Source organism: Bos grunniens, chromosome X (assembly GCF_055505025.1).
Source record: "Bos grunniens cultivar Pamir isolate PY7600 chromosome X, Bosgru_T2T1.0, whole genome shotgun sequence".
In the NCBI taxonomy this organism is placed as follows: domain Eukaryota; kingdom Metazoa; phylum Chordata; class Mammalia; order Artiodactyla; family Bovidae; genus Bos; species Bos grunniens.
Window position 1 is genome coordinate 16,744,274 of NC_141194.1, and position 18,934 is coordinate 16,763,207.

Here is an 18,934-nt window from a genome sequence, read left to right on the forward strand (position 1 = left end):
CTAAAGAGTGGGGATGGATGTCACTCAGCGTTGTGCCCCAATGTAATGGGTATAACTCTACTGCTGTAAGTTGCTTCAGTCGTATCCGACTCTGTGCAACCCCATAGACAGCAGCCCATCAGGCTCCACTGTCCCTGGGATTCTCCAGGCAAGAACACTGGAGCGGGTTGCCATTTCCTTCTCCAATGCATGAAAGTGAAAAGTGAAAGTGAAGTCCCTCAGTCATATCCGACTCTTCACGACCCCATGGACTGCAGCCTACCAGGCTCCTCCGCAGTACTGGAGTGGGGGTATAACTCTAGAAACAAGTTATTTCTTTACATTTGCTTTCCAAATTAAAAAAAAATTATGAAAGCGTTTGACTAAGAGAAAACCTGTAGTTACTAAGAAAGATTTAGAATGTCACAAAACAGAAATTGCTCTTAGGAATGACTAGCCACCACTACAACCCTCTGGGGTCAGAGCTCATGATGACAGAAGCTACTTTATAATGTCACAGTCTAAGGCCAGCACATGGAAAAAAAAATAGGATGTCCACTCCTGTACCCTCACTAGAGGCTCTGTCATCAGAACTAAGGAGAGTTTCACTGACTGAGCCTTTAGCTTCAGAGATGGCAGCCCAGAAGTTACCACAAAGATCCGACATCCCTATTTCAGTCCTGGCCCTTCGGCTCCTGGTCTTGGTTGGAACTGCCTTCCAGGATGTAAAGAAGTCGTGATTTAGATGCAAAAAAGTTGGTGTGGGTTTCAGCTTACTAGAAAAAAGGGGTCATCATTTCCATTATAATTTTGTTTAAATGCCAGATTGCTCTGTGGAATGTTTTTGGAGATTACACTAAGGTTAACTGCACCTTAGCCAGCTAGAAATCCCTCACATCACTGGTATGAAAGTAGAGCAACTTTACTGTACTTACAAGTTCCTCCTGTCTTGGCACAGCTCATCACTTAAGCTTATTTCCACAGTTGGCTTCAGTTGGAACTGGTAATAGAGGATTCATGAGTTAGACAGGGAAAGGACACCCACACGGGATTTAAAATTTTTTTCCAATAAGTTTTTTAGAAACCTGGTATCTGGTTTGGTCTCAGCACATTTTTTTTCATTGAGCCTACAGAAACAAACAAAGCACTACACACCATCAGACTCTTTAATGAAAATGTATTTCACAGTAAACACAATGTACACGTCATGCAAATGAGGCATCACCATGATCACAATGGTGCTGTGAGGTACACCAGAGTGCAAGAAAACAGACATTTAGCAAAACAGGGCTGTAAAAAAGATGGTGAGACAGTTTTTGAAAGTCAGACCATGCTACCATTTTCTGTGTGCTTGTCATAAAAGGGATTTTCCCCATATAGTCATCAAGATCCATGGCACTGTATTATTGGAGGCATGTATTTTATTTAGTATATACACCATACACAAACATACACAGTTTCCATAACTAATAGTCTTACACTGTAGCTGGTTTTAAGAGCACATGAACAAGATTACTACCGAGACTTCTTTGTACATTCTGGTTGCAAACTTCAGTCAGAATTATGGATCTTTCCAAACTCTTTATTGTACAAGATAAAAAAAATTTTCAAAGAAGAAAAGGTTACTTTAATCTGAAAGTCACATTTCACCACAAGAAATGAAGAAAACATACTGCTGCTGCTGCTGCTGCTAAGTCGCTTCAGTCGTGTCCGATTCTGTGCGACCCCATAGACGGCAGCCCACCAGGCTCCTCTGTCCCTGGGATTCTCCAGGCAAGAATACTAGAGTGGGTTGCTATTTCACTCTCCAATAGAAAACATACTATTATATGGCAAAAAAAACGTGTGGAGTATACATACATTCTACCGTCATTTTCTCCCGTCCAGATGTTTTTATGTTCAAGTCTATTATAGTGCCATTTTGGAGCCAGTTCAGGGCCCCTTGTCTCAGAGCACAATGCTTTTCATTTGTGCCTGCTTTTATTAGAGTTGAACAAACAAACAAAAGGCCCAAGAGCCAAGAAGAAACAGCAACATGAAAAGCAACCACCTGTGCAGGAGATGCACAAATTATTCAATCCAGAAGCCACCTGAAGGTTTGGAGTGACTATAGCTTGGAGGATTTAAAGGTGCAACATGAAAAGGCCCTTGCAAGATTCAGGTGCCCAAGTCTGGAGGAATATGCCTAAGAGAGCAGACAGTCTTCCATGCTGTTCAATGGCTTCCTTAACTCAGCCAGAGTCACTCTGCTGGCCGCCCAAGGAGCAATGAGAAGCAACACATTTTGCACGTGGCTAAGCTTAATAATATTAAATGTGGCTTCTTGATATAAACTTCCAGCAAAGAAACCTCAGAGATGAGGGAAACCCTCCAGAATTTGTTCTCCTTCTAAACAGAGCCAGGGAGATATGCAGCCCAAGTTCAGTATATGTTTAAATAGAGTCTGGGCAAATGTCTAGAATATTTAGAAAAGACATCTAAATGTTTATATGCTCCAAGTTTGGAGATAAGAATGGTTATAAGGTGACTTTTCAAGTCAAAATCACACGGGTTATTCAGAAGATCACTATGATAATAGAGGAGTACAGGAAGCGCTTTATCAGCAGCTAAAGCTCATAAATAGAACCATAACATAGAACTCTGCTAAAGCCCGAAAAGGCCACTGTCTCAAGCTTCTACTGAGAGTGGCCAGCGTTTGATGTACTAACTAGGAATGCAGTTACATTTCAATTTAGTAGTTTAGAATTCAGCAGTTAAAGACAACTGAAGTTTCTTCAGAGGGCCGGCAGCTCAGATTTGACTACCAGCAGCTTCACGGCTTCTCCAAACACCACCTGTGTCAATTCAAAACCAAAACCAGGTGAAACCAATGTAGAGACAATCTTTTGCAATTTGTAGCATCTATTCTCTATCGCTAAAATGGTCATGCAGTGTGGGACTTTACCTTCTTAGTAACTACATTTCCTTGGCTTACAGTACCTCTCAATGGAAGTGTTACAGCATTTTGTGTAGGACTATTATTTGGGGTGGTGGGGGGATCAAATTTTCTTCATGTGGGACTATCCTAAAACCTGCAGGATGATTAATGTCACAAGTTTTGCTTTCCAAATGTCAGTGCTGCCTCCAACCATTGTGACAATAACCCGCTCCAACACATTTCCAGTGGGGGTGGTGCCACCTCTGGCTGAGAAGAATTTGCTAACTAGACTATATGACAAATGAAAATATACAAGGAATGTAAATAAATTATTTAGCCAAGATTTTTTTTTTTGGACAGGGATTTTGGACTTTTTTTAGTTAGAGAGGTAGGAAATAGATTTGAAGAGCCATGAACACTCTTCTAGGTTTTGTGCATTTTCTGGTCCTTATCTGATACTGAGGTAGGTGAACCAAAGGGCGCAATGTATGCTAACAACAAAAGAAACCTCTCACTAAATATTAATCCATGTAACTGTCAGGGAAATAGAACACTCAGGTGAATTTGTTAAAGTGTCCAAAAAGTAGCTACTCTTCCAACCAGGGATACGGTTTATTTTAAAAACTACCTGTCACGCATTCCCTCTCATATGTGAAAAGGACAACTGCTTCCCCAAGAGCCAAGAGAAGAACCAAACTCTAAAATGTACCGTCTACAGCCAGTAGCTGAGGTCATGTAGAAATAAGCATTTGAGACATGGTGACCTCAGCCACATGGCCTCCCCAACTTGTTTCCTTGTTTGAGAAATAGAAAGGTTGGACTAAATCACATCAGTTATCAAAGTACTGTTATAGGAGTGGAATATCATAAAACAAGGTGACTGACAGGATGTTGAGAACAGAAAATTTTTCTAACAGTCTAAAATGGGAGGAACAATTAGTTATGAAAGGATCTGATGATAGATTCTGTTTTCATCATTCAAAACTAAGCCCCAAAATCTGAAGTAAAGCCAACAGGAGGTGATTATAACTACACACAAATTCAGAGTGTTTATAACCCATAAATTTAACTTACTCAAAGAAGAAGCTTCTAGAAACACTTTGGGAAGAAAAAAAGGCCAAAGGAAGGGAACAAAAGCTTCAGGGCACAAACTTCAGTTCTTCCCCCCTTGCCTCAGGTATGATCCAAGAACAGATGTTTGCTTTGAAAGAATCCAGAAGAAGTCAACAGAACAGCAAATCACTTGGCCCAACAACTCACCAATGTATATGAGTGATTCTAGATAGAATGTAGGATATCACTGACTAAAACTAGCGGGGGTGGGGGGGGAATTCTCTTGTCTCTAAAAAGTTGCTACTTGAGACAGATGGCTGGTCAAACTTTTAGCCAGTGCTTCTACACACACTGCCCCAAACAGCAGGGGTGAGCACAAGGGGTGTGGTGCTGAAGGCTCTTGTCTAAAGGATTCATTTGAAGTCTGTCTCAATTCTTGTGTGTGCTGCAGTATATACCATGAATTCACATTTATATTTGTGCTTTTTAAATAAAATTGACCATCCAGGAGGCTGAGTGATGTTTATCTTATCTTCACAAACCTAGGTTGAAGAGTTACAGATTTAGACTGTCATCAAAAGACTGTACCTTTAATTAAAGAGATGTTGTATTTGTCAACAGAAGGTGTTCAGAGTATTTTCTTGACCAGGACTGTTAAATCCTTCGATCAGGTTTTTGTTACAGTCATCCAGGCTGAGATTTTCACTGGATCTCTTGGGGAAAATGGGGGGCCCAGTGAAATCTAAGAGATCTTGAAGTGCTCGGGCATTACCAGTTCCATTTTGGTCCAGAGATACCCCAGGAATCATTTCACTCACTGGTGAAAATTCTGGGATAGAGATAAGCTCTTCTTTTGAAACAGGACTGGAGGGCGGAGGGAGAGAGGGAAGGAGAGAGAGATGGAGAGATAGAGAGACAGACACAACTATTAATTCTACTTGTCATATTTTGTTATACTACTCTTCTTTCCTACAGAAGATGGATTTAGAGCCAGAGTTTGTGTGTAACACATTATAAAAGATACAGGTTAATTCAAGTCTGAGACACTGACAGAAATGAGGCCCCCATGAATGAGAACAGGGAAGTGGATTTGAGACAGGAGAGCAGGGGCAGCGCACAACCTTTAAAAGAATGACATAACCCTTGAGGATACGACAAAAACTAGTTAGAACCGATTAGGCCCAAGATGGTGGAAGACTGAACATCCACTAGACCTTGGGCCTCATTATATGCTCACTGTAATACATTTGTATACGATAAATGACACACGCGAAGATGCCATGACAGTTTAGAGAAGTTCCACTGTGTGTCAACCATAGGGCCTAGCTCAGATGAGCAGCGGGCTGGGATGTGAAGTCCCCTCACCAGGAGTCTCTCTGAACAGCCAGAGTAGGGCTGCTGTCAGGTTTGTCTGTTGTTTTTTTTTTTTTTTTCCTCCTCCATAAGAGCCCGGAGAAGAATCTAGAAAAACTAGCTGAACTGCAGAAGCTCAGATGATCTGTCTCTCTCACACTGAACATAGTTAAAGCGAAGCAGCTGAACTAGCACCACTTCCGGTGGCTGGAGCCTAGGCAAACTGTTTCATTACTGGGAACGTCTGCCCCATTTCCACTGTGACCACCTCCATTCCCAGGATTTTATCAGCTGCTCAGAGCATGGGGAGGACAGAATGGTGCCATAAGCTTGGGCGCTGCCCCCAGGAGTCACCCTTCTCCAAATGCAGAGGCAGCCACAGTAAGAATGCAGCACATAAACAAAGCTCCTTCATTTCCTTTAACCTTGGCCAGTGCCAGGTCTCGTCCAGTTCCCTCACCCAGAGGCAGAAAAAATACGCACAACTGCCTCAACGTGGCATGGGGTGGGTGGGTGGATAGGTACTGCGTTATCCTTTACGATGCCTCAGCAGTTCCCACCTACTGGAGGGGACAGAGTGGTGCCAATCAGGGGAAGTCTGCCAGGACAGTGGCGGGTGGTGGCAAGGGCTGAGGAGGTCCTGTTATCAGACTGCTCAGGACTCGCTCTACTGGGGACAGGGCGGCTGGACTCCGTGTTTTCACATTATGTGGCTTAAGGCCAGCTGTGATATTTATAATCAGTGTGCCCTGGGAAAGGCCCTGCTTCCCAACCCCTCACCCTAGGCCGAGGCTGGGAATTCACAGGAAAGAGAGAAGGGTAAGCTGCAGCAGGCTGGAGCTCTGGCAGAGCTTGTGCAAAATCCTGGCATTCCCTCCTGAACACAGAGAAGACCCCCACTCATCTCTGCCCCAAGCCCAGGCTGACTGAGCATTACTTTTGTCGGGGAATAATTTGCCAGGTGATGTTATCCAAAACACACCAGTTAAGAATTCCTTAAGTTGTTAGGATCTGAAAGCAAATTAGTTCCTTATCAAGTCTCCAATGACAAGTCTATTTAAACATGAGACACTGGACACAGTGGGTGGGCCCTTCTGGTGCCCTACCCAGATCCTCTTTACCTGCGGTTGTGCCCATCCTCCAGGTGCTATGGACTCACAGCTGACACGCTTCCTCTGGATGACTGCCTTGGCTGATGGAAGCGTCCCCACCCCAGATTCTCCACAGTCAACAGCTGATGAACACAGTGCCGTGAAGGCCCCATCTTTATCACAGTCAGAGCCCTCTCTGGTGGAAGACCATCCTGCAGAGCTCCATGAGACCAGCTGAGACCGCATCCATTGCTGAGTGACTTCCCCTGCCCAATCCTGCTTCCCTCCCACTCCCTTCTCCTGAGAGCTCTCCTCCACTAAAATCCATGCCCCAGAATCCCTGTTCCAGGTTCTGCTTCTAGGGAACTCAACCCAAAATACAGATATTACTTATACCATGGTTAGTTTTCCTGAATAGCAACTGCACCTATTTTAGGTGTGTACAAAGATTTGGGGGTGGAAAAGATGAAATCAGCTAAGGGATGGTGGAGGTATCTGGGGAAGAGATGAGGCTCAAATTCAAAAGCAATGTACTTACCTCATATCCATAGACTGAACTTCTTCAGTTGAATCATCTAGACTGTTTGATTTCCCATCAAGGGTGTCCAGATGAACAAGTCCCTCAACTGGTTTAAGTTCATCAGTGAAAACATCTTGAGGGAAAGTTTCTAGGGCAGCATGTTCCACAACATTTACTTCTTGGAAGGTGTTCAATACACTGATTTCTGATAGAGAACACAAAGTCATTCCATCAATCATAAAATACACCAATGAAATAACATGGGGAATATCTATGTAGGCAATTAATCCTCTGCTTTACCAACGACGCAACATCTTTTGTAAAAAGAACCCCAGGCAGTCACCTTCATACCAGGAAGAGAAGACAAATGACATCATCTGTGTTTGTGCAGGGCTCATGGCCCACTCTCCCCACTTCATGCATCACAGCTCTGTTGTGGTGAAGGGGCTTGCATAACTCAGTGAAACCATGAGCTATGCCATGTAGGGCCACCCAAGAAGGACAGGTCATAGTGGGGAGTTCTGACAAAACATGGTCCACTGAAGGAGGAAATGGCAACTCACTCCACTATTCTGCCTTGAGAACCACATGGACAGTATGAAAAGGCAAAAAGATATGACACCAGAAGATGAGTCCCCCAGGTCAGAAGGTGTCCAATATGCTACTGGGGAAAAGTGGAGGGCAATTACTAACAGTTCCAGAAAGAATGGAGCAACTGGGCCAAAGCAGGAACAATGCTCAGTTGTGGATGTGTCTGGTGGTGCAAGTTAAGTCCGATGCTTTAAAGAACAATATTGCATAGGAACCTGGAATGTTAGGTCCATGAATCAAGGTAAATTGGATGTGCTCAAGCAGGAGATGGCAAGGCTGAACATCAACATCTTAGGAATCAGGGAACTAAATGGACGGGAATGGCAAATTTAATTCATTATATTTACTACTGTGGGCAAGAATACCAAATGAAAGAGTCAACAATGCAGTCCTAAATGCAGTACTTGGGTGCAATCTCAAAAATGACAGAATAAGCTAGTTTTGTTTCCATGGCAAACAATTCAACATCACAGTAATCCGAGTTTATGCTCCAATCACTGGTGCTGAACAACTTTAAGTTGACCAGTTCTATGAAGATCTACAATACATTCCAGAACTAACACCAAAAAAAATATTTCCTTTTCATTATAGGGGATGGGGAGGCAAAAGTAGGAAGTCAAGAGATACCCAGAATAACAGGTAAGTTTGGTCTTAAAGAGTACAAAATGAAGCAGGGCAAAAGCTAACAGAGTTTTGTCATGAGAACACACTGGTCATAGCAAACACACTCTTCCAACAACCCAACTCTATACACATGGACATCTCCAGATGTCAATACCGAAATTGGATTGACTATGTTCTTTGCAGATGCTGAAGATGGAGAAGCTCTATACAAGCAGCAAAAACAAGACCTGGAGTTGACTGTGGCTCAGATCATGGGCTCCTTATTATAAAATTCAGGCTCAAAGTGAACAAAGTAGGGGAAACCACTAGGCCATTTAGGTATTTGACCTAAGTCAAATCCCTTATGATTACACAGTGGAGGTGACGAATAGATTCAAAGGATTAGATCTGGTAGACAGAGTGCCTGAAGAACTATGGATAGAGGTTCATAATGTTGTACAGGAGGTGGTGACCAAAACCATCCCCCCCAAAAAGTAATACAAGAAAGGTCAACTGGTTGTCTGAGGAGGCTTTACAAATAGCTGAGGAAAGAAGAGAAGGAAAGGCAAGGGAGAAAAGGAAAGATACACCTAAATGAATGCAGAGTTTCAGGGAATAGCAAGGAGACATAAGAAGGTCTTCTTAAATGAGCAATACAAAGAAGGAGAGGAAAACAACAGAATGGGAGAAACTAGAGATATCTTTAAGAAAACTGGAGATATAAAGGGAATATTTCATGCAAGGATGTGCATGATAAAAGGCAAAAACAGTAAGGACCTAACAGAAGCAGAAGAGATTCAGAAGTGGCAAGAATAGACAGAAGAATAGACAGACTACATAAGAAAGGTCTTAATGACCCAGATAACCACGACAGTACAGTCACTCATCTAGAGCCGGACATCCTGGAGTGTAAAGTCAGGTGGGCCTTAGGAAACATTACTATGAACAAAGCTAGTGGAGGTGATGTAATTTCAATGAGCTATTTCAAATCCTAAAAGATGATGCTGTTAAAGTGCTGCACTCAATATGTCAGCAAATTTGGAAAACTCAGCAGTGGCCACAAGACTGGAAAAGGGGAGTTTTCATTCCTCAAAGAAGGGCAATGCTAAAGAATGGTCAAACTACTATACAGTTGCACTTGTTTCACATGCTCGGAAGATTATGCTCAAAATCCTTCAAATTAGGCTTTAGCAGTAGGTGAACTGAGAAATTCCAGATGTACAAGCTGGGTTTTGAAGAGGCAGAGGAACCAAAGATCAAAATGCCAACATTCATTCGATCATGGAAAAGGCAAGGGAGTGCCAGAACAACATCTACTTCTGCTTCACTGACTATGCTAAAGCCTTTGACTGTGTGGATCACAACCAACTGTGGAAAATTCTTAAAGAGATGGGAATATCAGACCACTTCACCTGTCTCCTGAGTAACCTGTATGGAGGTCAAGAAGCAACAGTTAGAACCCGACATGGAACAACAGATTGGTTGAAAATTGGGAAAGCAGTAGGACAAGGCCGTATACTGTCACCCTGCTTATTTAACTTATATGCAGAGTACATAATGTGAAATGCTGGGCTAGATAAATCACAAGTTGGAATCAAGATTGCTGGGAAAAAATACAACAACCTCAGATATGCAGATGATGCCACTTTAATGGGAGAAAGTGAAGAGGAACCAAAGAGCTTCTTGGTGAGGATCAAAGAGGAGGGTGAAAAAGCTGGCTTGAAACATTAAAAAAAAAAAAAAACTGAGGTCATGGCATCAGGTCCCATTACTTCATGGAAAACAGAAGGGGAAAAGTGGAAGCAGTGACAGATTTTATTTTCTTGGGCTCTAAAACCACTGTGGATGCTGACTGCAGCCATGAAATTAAAAGATCCTTGCTTGTTGGAAAGAAAGCTATGACAAACCTAGACAGCATGTTAAAAAGAAGAGACATCACTTTGCCAACAAAGGTCTGTCTAGTCAAAGCTATGGTTTTTCCAGTAGTCATGGATGGAAGTGAGAGTTGGACCCTAAAAACAGCTGAGCACCAAAGATTTGATGCTTTTGAATTGTGAAGCTAGAGAAGACTCTTGAGAGTTCCTTGGAGTGTAAAACCTGTCAATCCTAAAGGAAATCATCCCTGAATATTCATTGGAAGGACTGATGCTGAAGCTGAATCTCCAATACTTTGGCCACCTGATGTGAAGAGCTGACTCACTGGAAAGGACCCTGATGATGGGAAAGATTGAAGGCAAAAGGAGAAGAGGGTGGCAGAAGATGAAATGATTAGATAATATCATTGACTCAATGGGCATGAATTTGAGCAAACTCCAGGAGATAGTGGAAGACAGAGGAGTTTGGCCTGTTACAGTCCGTGGGGTTGCAACATCGGACACAACTTAGTGACTGAACAACAACATGACTCACCCAAGAAACTTGATGTCATATCCTGTACAGGTCCCCAGGCTCTTGAGCCACAAGGCAAAAGAGAAACGTGAAGAGTGACTTTGAGATGGATATATGTTTTCTGACTCTGGCTGCCATGAAACCTGAGGAGCTTTAAGAATCCATGACAGAAAAGAGCTGGACTATCCAGAAGTCCCGAAGGCAGGAGAAACTGCTGTAGAACAAGAGAGTCAGTTCTTAACAGAACGTGACCAGCAATTAAGCCCTCTGGAAAGCAGCCTAGCCAGCAGATGGCCTGGCTCTGGTGCTGGGGTTATTAGAGTAACTGAGGGACCTACTGGTTTTCAAGTGGACCTGTAGAGATGGTGATGGGGAAAAGTACATGGGCTTTGTGCAGTGATAATGCTCTTCAGACCGATAGGTGCTAGTTCCCTACAGGAAACACCATGAGCCCTCACTTTCTGAAACGAAGAACCCGAGAATCAGATCTCACACTCACCTATTTTGTTAGGGACCATGGGTTCTGTCTTATTTTCCACACAGAGAGCAGACTGAAGCTCCACTTTTGGGTCTTCTTTCTGAAAACAAACAGAGGGAAGGTAGGCTTTATGTACCAAGACAAGTGCTTTTGAAAAGCATCAGGGGATATTTGGAATCATGCTGAGCCATCTGTCCATTCCATGGTAATTCTTTGAATTTTCTGAGTGTATTATAAATCAGCTGTGTTTCCCATAGTAATATGCCACCATTCTCTTTTTTTATCTATGGACTACAGTGCTTCTCCCTGCATCCCTACCTCCACTTCTCTGAGGAAATTTTTATTACCACTCCATCCTGGAAACTCCTTTCTTAGACTCCTCTTTCCTTTTAGACACCAACAGTCTTCTTAATCTAGCCAGGAACAAAGCAGGAAGAACCCTTTTTTTTTTTTTTTTTTCCTGGCTAATGCTCTCTGAGACCTACAACATCACTGAATATATTCTACCATTATGTTCTTCTCAGTACATGAATTATGAAAATGGCACTCTGAATGCCTACCTTCACTTCCAAAGACACATCACTCTTTCTTGTTCTCTTCATAATTTCATCTATTCTCTGGAAACCAAAAAGAAACAGGTAAGAGGACTACACCAAAAAAGATGTCCTTTTCATCAGAGGGGACTGGAATGCAAAAGTAGGAAGTCAAGAGATACCTGGAATAACAAATAAGTTTGGCCTTGTAATACAAAATGAAGCAGGGCAAAGGCTAACAGAGTTTTGCCAAGAGAATGCATTCGTCATAGCAAACACCCTCTTCCAACAACACAAGAGACGACTCTACACATGGACACCACCAGATAGTCAATACCAAAATCAGATTGATTATATTCTTTGCACTGAAGATGGAGAAGCTCTATACAGTTAGCAAAAAGAAGACTGGGAGCTGACTGTGGCTCAGATCATGAACTCCTTATTATAAAATTCAGACTTAAATTGAAGAAAGTAGGGAAAACCACTAGGCCCTTCTGGTATAACCTAAATCAAATCCCTTATGATTATACAGTGGAAGTGACAAATAGATACAAGGGATTAGATCTGATAGAGTGTATGGAGAACTATGGACAGAGGTTCATGACATTGTACAGGAGGCAGTGATCAAGACCATCTTCAAGAAAAAGAAATGCAAAATGGCAAAATAGTTGTCTGAGGAGGCCTTACATATAGCTGAGAAAAGAAGAGAAGGGAAAGGCAAAGGAGAAAAGGAAAGATAAACCCACCTGAATGCAGAGTTCCAAAGATTAGCAAGGACAGATAAGAAAGCCTTCCTCAGTGACCAATGCAAAGAAATAGAGGAAAACAATAGAATGGGAAAGACTAGAGATCTCTTCAAGAAAATTAGAGATACCAAGGGAACATTTCATGCAAAGATGGGCACAATAAAGGACAGAAATGGTATGGATGTAACAGAAGCAGAAGATATTAAGGAGAGGTGGCAAGAATACACAGAACTGTACAACAAAGATCTTAATGACCCAGATAACCACGATGGTGTGATCACTGACCTAGCGCCAGACATCCTGGAATGTGAAGTCAAGTGGGCCTTTGGAAGCATCACTATGAACAAAGCTAGTGGAGGTGATGGAATTTCAGCTGAGCTATTTCAAATCCTAAAAGATGATGGTATGAATGTGCAGCACTCAATATGCCAGCAAATTTGGAAAACTCAGCAGTGGCCACAGGACTGGAATACTCATTCAGTGGCCACTAAACGAAAAAGGTCAGTTTTCATTCCAATCCCAAAGAAGGGCAATGCCAAAGAATGTTCAAACTACTGCACAAATGCACTCATTTCACATGCTAGCAAAGTAATGCTCAAAATTCTCCAAGCTAGGCTTCAAGAGTATGTGAACTGAGAACTTGCAGACATTCAAGCTGGATTTAGAAAAGGCAGAGGAACCAGAGACAAAATTTCCAACATCCATTGGATCATAGAAAAAATAAGAGAATTCCAGAAAAACATCTACTTCTGCTTTATTGATTATGCCAAAGTCTTTGACTGTGTGGATCACAACAAACTGTGGAAAATTCTTAAAGAGATGCGAATACCAGATCACCTTACCTTCCTCCTGTGAAACCTGTATGCAGGTTAAGAACCAACAGTTAGAACCGGACATGGAACAAAACCGGCTGGTTCAAAATTGGGAACAGAGTACCTCAAGGCTGTATATTGTCACCCTGCTTATTTAACTTATGTGCAGAGTACATCATGAGAAATGCCAGGCTGGATAAAGCACAAGCTGGAATCAAGATTGCCGACAGAAATATCAATAACCTCAGATATGCAGACGGTAACACCATCATGGCAGAAAGTGAAGAGGAACTGAAGAGCCTCTTGATGAAAGTGAAAGAGGATAGTGAAAAAGCTGGCTGAAAACTCAACATTCAAAAAACTAAGATCATGGCATCAGGTCCCACCACTTCATGGTAAATAGATGGGAAACAATGGAAACAGTGACAGACTTTATTTTCTTGGGCACCAAAATCACTGTGGACAGTGATTGCAGCCATGAAATTAAGAGATACTTGCTCCTTGGAAGGAAAACTATGACAAACTTAGTGTATTAAAAAGCAGAGACATAACTTTGTTTAAAGGTCCATATAGTCAAAGCTATAGTTTTTCCAGTAGTCATGTATGGATGTGAGAGTTGGACCATATAAACAAGGCTGAGCACCAAAGAATTGATGCTTTTGAACTGCAGTGTTGGAGAAGACTCTTGAGAGTCCCTTGGACTACAAGGAGATCCAACCAGTCAATCCTAAAGGAAATCAGTCCTGAAGCTCCAGTATCTTGGCCACCTGATGAGAAGAGCCGACTCATTAGAAAAGACCCTGATGCTAGGAAAGACTGAAGGCAGGAGGAGAAGGGCATGACAGAGGATGAGATGGTTAGATGGCATCACCAACTCAATGGACGAGTTTGCTCAAGCTCCAGGAGATGGTAAAGGACAGGGAAGCCTGGTATGCTGCAGTCCACGAGGTTGCAAAGAGTCAGACGTGACTAAGTGACTGAACAACAACAACAAAGAGGACTATAAGACCAAAAATAGATACAAGTATCTTGGTCTGTATGCAATTTCACATTTCTCAGAGAACTCATAAAAGAGAAATCTTAGCAGACGATAATGTGTATAGAAAGTGCCTGCATTGGTTTTACAGATATATACCTCTGCCATATGAACAAGGTCAAATGCTTAAGTGAACTAGTAAGTATCTAGAATCAATCGTTTATATCCCATCTTTCTCCTTCCTCTCTTTAGATTAGCTAGAATTCAACAAATCACTACCTGTCATTCAAGAGGACCACCCAACAGAAACCCTAGCTGAAGAGCAGAAGAGGAGACCACAAACTGGACACCAACTTCACCCATAATTACATTAAATGTAAATGGTCTAAACATACCAATTAAAAAACAGAAACTGTCAAACTTGATTTAAATAACAAATCCTGACTCTATGCTGTTTATAGGTGTGCGTGCCCAGTCATGTTCAACTCTGCAACCCCAAGGACTGTAGCCCACCAGGCTCTTCCATCCATGGAATTTTCCAGGCAAGAATACTGCAATTGGTTGTCATTGCCTTCTCCAGTGCTGTTTATAAGGGAAACATTTATAAGAACACAAGTAGGTTTAAAGTAAAAAAATTCATCATGCAGGTGCTAATCATAAAAAGACTGACAAAGTAGAATTTAAGACAAAAAGTATTACTAGACATAAAGAAGGAATATTTCATAATGATATAAGGGTCAATTCAACAGGAAAACTTAATAACTTGAAATATAAATTCACCTAACAGTAGAGCTTCAAAATATATGAAAACAAAAATGTGTAGAACTGGAAGGAGTAATGCACAAATCCATAATCACAGATGACATTTTCAGTACCCATCTCTCAGTAAATAAAAGAAGATGACAGAAAACTCATAAAGATACAGAAGATTTGAATAGTATGATCAATGAACTCAACCTAAATAACAATTCTAAGAGCATTGTACTCAACAACTGCAGAATATAACCAGACTCCCTTCCTGTCCCTGCCTCATCCTAAGTACGCCTAATCCCTTAGCCCTCACCTTCTTCCTCTCCAGTCGCTCCTGCTCCATCTGTAGCATGATCTGTTCTCTTTTCAGACGCATTTGTTTAGCTGCCTCCTGGGCCTTTGCTTCTGCTGCTTCCTTCTGGTAGAAACATAGAAACCAAGGTATAGGTGTTACTAAGCTTAAGAAAACACTAGTTAATTCTCTGGGATTTGCACTTGTTCCTCCATCTCATCATTTACCCAAAGTGGATGCTGCTCCAATATTCAATGTGGATTTTTACAGCCTGCCCTATGACACAGCAGACATGGTTGGGTCTCACTCATACGACCTCAGTCTACCATGCAAATCACCTGCAGACACTTTGCATACAAGGTCAAGGTCTTTTTGTGTCTGAGGGCAGTCTCTGACCATGAAGTATGCATGTGGCTAGGAGTTTCAGGAAGTTAATTCCTCAAAGTTACTTTCAACCACAAGGGGCAGGAGTTGGAAGATAAATAACCTGGTTTCCTCATCCCTCCAAGGGGTAATTCTAAGGCATATTCCATAGTCTCCTAGAGTTCCACAGGGAACAAGTTCCAGATGCCCACAGTAACCCACTCATCAGTGTGCTTACACTGGCTTTCTTCTCACTCCCCTATCAGCTTCCTAGGATCATCTTCCAAATAAACTGCTGACACTCAAATTCTTATCCAGGGTCTGCCTTTGGGAGAATCAAAACTGACATATAACAAACATTGCCACTTCACTTGTGTTGCCCAAAGTAACTCAAATATATGAACTAGTTCAGTTAAAGAAAATGCTTCAAGGAAACATTGTAAGTCATTCAAATTTAACTAATTTTACCTAATACTAAGGCCCTTAAGGAAGTCTATATAAAGAGTTGCACAGTACCTGCTTTACAATCATGGCTTTTTCCTGCTTTTCTTTTTCTTGTTTTTCCTTTTCTTGCTCTTCTTTCAACAGCAGCGCCTCCTTGGCCTTGCGCTTTGCCTCCTCTGCCACCTTCCTTTTCTCTTCCTCCTCTAGGTGCTTCTTTTCCTCTTCTTGTTTACGGGCTTCCTCTAGGCGAAGTCTTTCTTCCTCTGCCTTTCTTTTCAATTCCTCTCTCTCCAGTCTTTTGAGAACAAAACTATTGTTACAAGACAGTGATGACATGCCCAAAAGACAAACCACCAAGAACTCTGTGCTAACAGTAGAGCATAATGTATGTGTGACACAGTCATAGACACATGCATGTGAATTAGCACCCACTTAAGAAAATGACTCATCCTTCCCAGAAAGCCACTCCAGTCCACACAGTTACCAAAAAAATATTAACCAGGATTGACTTCAAATTCTGTGATATCGAGAGTACTAATGTATTGATTTGTGAAAGACTGTAATGAAGAGACAGATGTTCCCTAGTCAATTTACAAATGATCACAGCCCCATCATTCTTATTCAATGACAATTGTTTAAAAACTGAGAATAAATATTTAAAACCAACCTAAGCTAGAAAAAAAACTAGAAATGTCTCAATGGCTACATCTGTGCCAGACAGCAATTTAAGAACAGTGACTAGGAGCTCAAAAAGTTCACTTTGATTCTAATTAGAATGTGACTTCTGAAGTAGCAAATGGAAGGAAATGCTCAACAGAAACCTGACATTTAATACAGAAATTAAAGCATCTATTTTCCATTTATTTTGTCATTCTTAAAAACATTTTTTAGCTTTTATTCTTTGCTAAATGAAAATTAAATGACATTTAGGCATTTTTAATCCACAGGTGAATGGTTGGTGATGTAACAATAAAGAGATCTAAGCAGTGAGGGAAAATTCTGTACAGTCTTAAGTGCTTATTTTTACATTTCTAATGTTCTTCCTGCTCACGTGTCATTTCCTCATCTATGAAAAACTGTAGGTAACTATACTCATTTTGCAGTCAACTACTGACTGGCAACGTGCCACATGGCAAGACCAAGACTGCATTCTGACTGAACCACCTGCTGTGTGACCCTTCCTTGGAAAACCACTCAACATTTATGATGCCCATTCAAAACAATGGGAATAGCAACTTACCAGTGATACCTGCTTCCAAATAAAGATAATTTCTATAATCTGTATGTTTTTTAGAAATAACCTCTCTTTGGAAGCATGCAGCACTGACTTACTGGGGTGTTGGTATGTTACTATAAAAGATCAAGACATTCTTGTATCCTAATGGTTGGGTTTAGAAATCGCAAAAACTGCAGTGTGCAAAAGCTGGAACAATTGAAATTATTAACAAATATTCTAGAGAACTTTGGAGAAGAGCATTATGGGGCCTACTCAGAAAGAAACTCACCAGTTCTTAGATTCTGCAATGAAAGACTAGGATGCCCAACACAGGATTATAAAAACCAGATGTATCCATAACAAAATCTCTCCCAAGGTTAATCAGAGCACTATTTCAGTTCTTCTCTCTCTTCTAAAGAGCTAGTTGTGACTGTCTCAGAGAAGTTAATACACAAAGGATATGTTGTATATAAATTAACACACAAGCTACTTCATCTTTCTCTTCATCCTCTGGATCTGAAAAGTCACTGTTTCTTCCATTTCACCATGAGGACTTCCAAGGTGCTGGATGCAATACCCATGAGTAAATAACACATTCTCTTAGCCCCTAGGTCTCCATAATCCTCATCACTCAGAACACAAATTCCTCCCCAGAGGCCCATAAGCCCCTAAAATTCCCTCCATTTAACCACACTCTGTTTCCCCCAAAGTAGAGAAAAACCAGCTTCTCCTGTGTGAAACCAAGAATCTCAAAATCCTCTGCAAGAATAAACATTCTTTCTCTCCCTGTTTAACAACCCAGAGAGAACACGGCTGTGGTCATTTTTCCAGCACCCCTCCGCTACAGGCAGCCCCACCCTGCCACTCTTGCCAGCATTACGGGTTTCCTCCAGAGTTCACCAGACCCACATGTAGTTCTGTCACCCTCTCCCATCCTTGTTCCTGTCACCCATGCCAAACCCATCCCACTTCCTCACCAGGTAGCAAGTACCAGAAAGCTCTGCATTGCAGTCACCATTTAGTGGATGCATCCCTTATCCCCAGCCGCTGGGGAGGGTCTTCTGTATAAGGAAATGCAGGAGGGTGCTGGCTGGAAGGCAGATGGCTGCACCTGCCCCAGAACAAGCTACAGGCATGCAACTCATCTGCTCAGGGCCTGCACAGGCCCTGGCCTATCACTGGAGGTCCTGCAATTCAGCTTCCTCTCCTGGGACTTCCCTTCACATACCCTGTGGTCCACGCAACCCAGCCCAAGCATACCACTCAACAAAAAGACCTGCTGCTGTTGCCCAAAAAGTTTGAGGTGGGAAAATCATCAGAAAAGTCCAGAATTTGAAGAAGGGACCAGTCAGATCTTTCCCCACCACCCTTAAAAAAAATAAATCAGTAAAAGCATAATGAGACCATGAAAGACTTGTCAAGGTCACTTACAGATCAAGAGTATTCTATCAGTCTAAACTCAGAGCCAATCGTGAAGTACTACAGCATGGTGGGCTTCCTGTTATGTTAATTCTCTCAATAGTAGTGGACTACACTCTGTGATTATCCTAAAAGCTTCCTATATCAACTTAATGATAAATTTACCTTGTCCTTCAACATGCATTTCTCTCTGAATACTAAGGCTAGAAAAGGCAGAACTGTCTGTATTTTGACCAAGTGCTCCGGGGATAAATGCAGTGGTTCTCAAACTCTGGTGAAATACTGAGGCAAGACACAGCCTGGCCTGTGGATTTTTATCATAACTCTTAACAGATTGTGATACCTTCCAAAGTTTAGGGACCACTGCCATGACATCTTCTGTCCTGCTCCAGGATGGAGTCCCTGTAACC

The 18,934-nt window shown here is 41.9% G+C and overlaps 1 protein-coding gene across 15 annotated transcripts in view; it reads right to left on the reverse strand.

The window, feature by feature from the left end:
* Positions 1-1,139: 1,139 nt before the first annotated feature.
* Positions 1,140-18,934, reverse strand: part of MAP7D2 (MAP7 domain containing 2) — a 101,698-nt gene continuing 83,903 nt past the window's right edge. For 12 of the 15 annotated variants that reach the window (XM_086387461.1, XM_086387458.1, XM_086387460.1 and 9 more), the window contains 7 exons: positions 15,962-16,184; positions 15,104-15,208; positions 11,534-11,590; positions 10,995-11,073; positions 6,932-7,118; positions 4,538-4,813; positions 1,140-2,813 (listed from right to left, as the gene is read on the reverse strand). In XM_086387461.1, coding sequence (XP_086243587.1) covers positions 4,564-4,813; positions 6,932-7,118; positions 10,995-11,073; positions 11,534-11,590; positions 15,104-15,208; positions 15,962-16,184 — 901 coding nt within the window. In that variant the 3' untranslated portion in view covers positions 1,140-2,813; positions 4,538-4,563. The remainder of the gene's footprint in view (positions 2,814-4,537; positions 4,814-6,931; positions 7,119-10,994; positions 11,074-11,533; positions 11,591-15,103; positions 15,209-15,961; positions 16,185-18,934) is intronic. The other 3 variants (XM_086387465.1, XM_086387462.1, XM_086387469.1) reach the window with 1 other exon arrangement.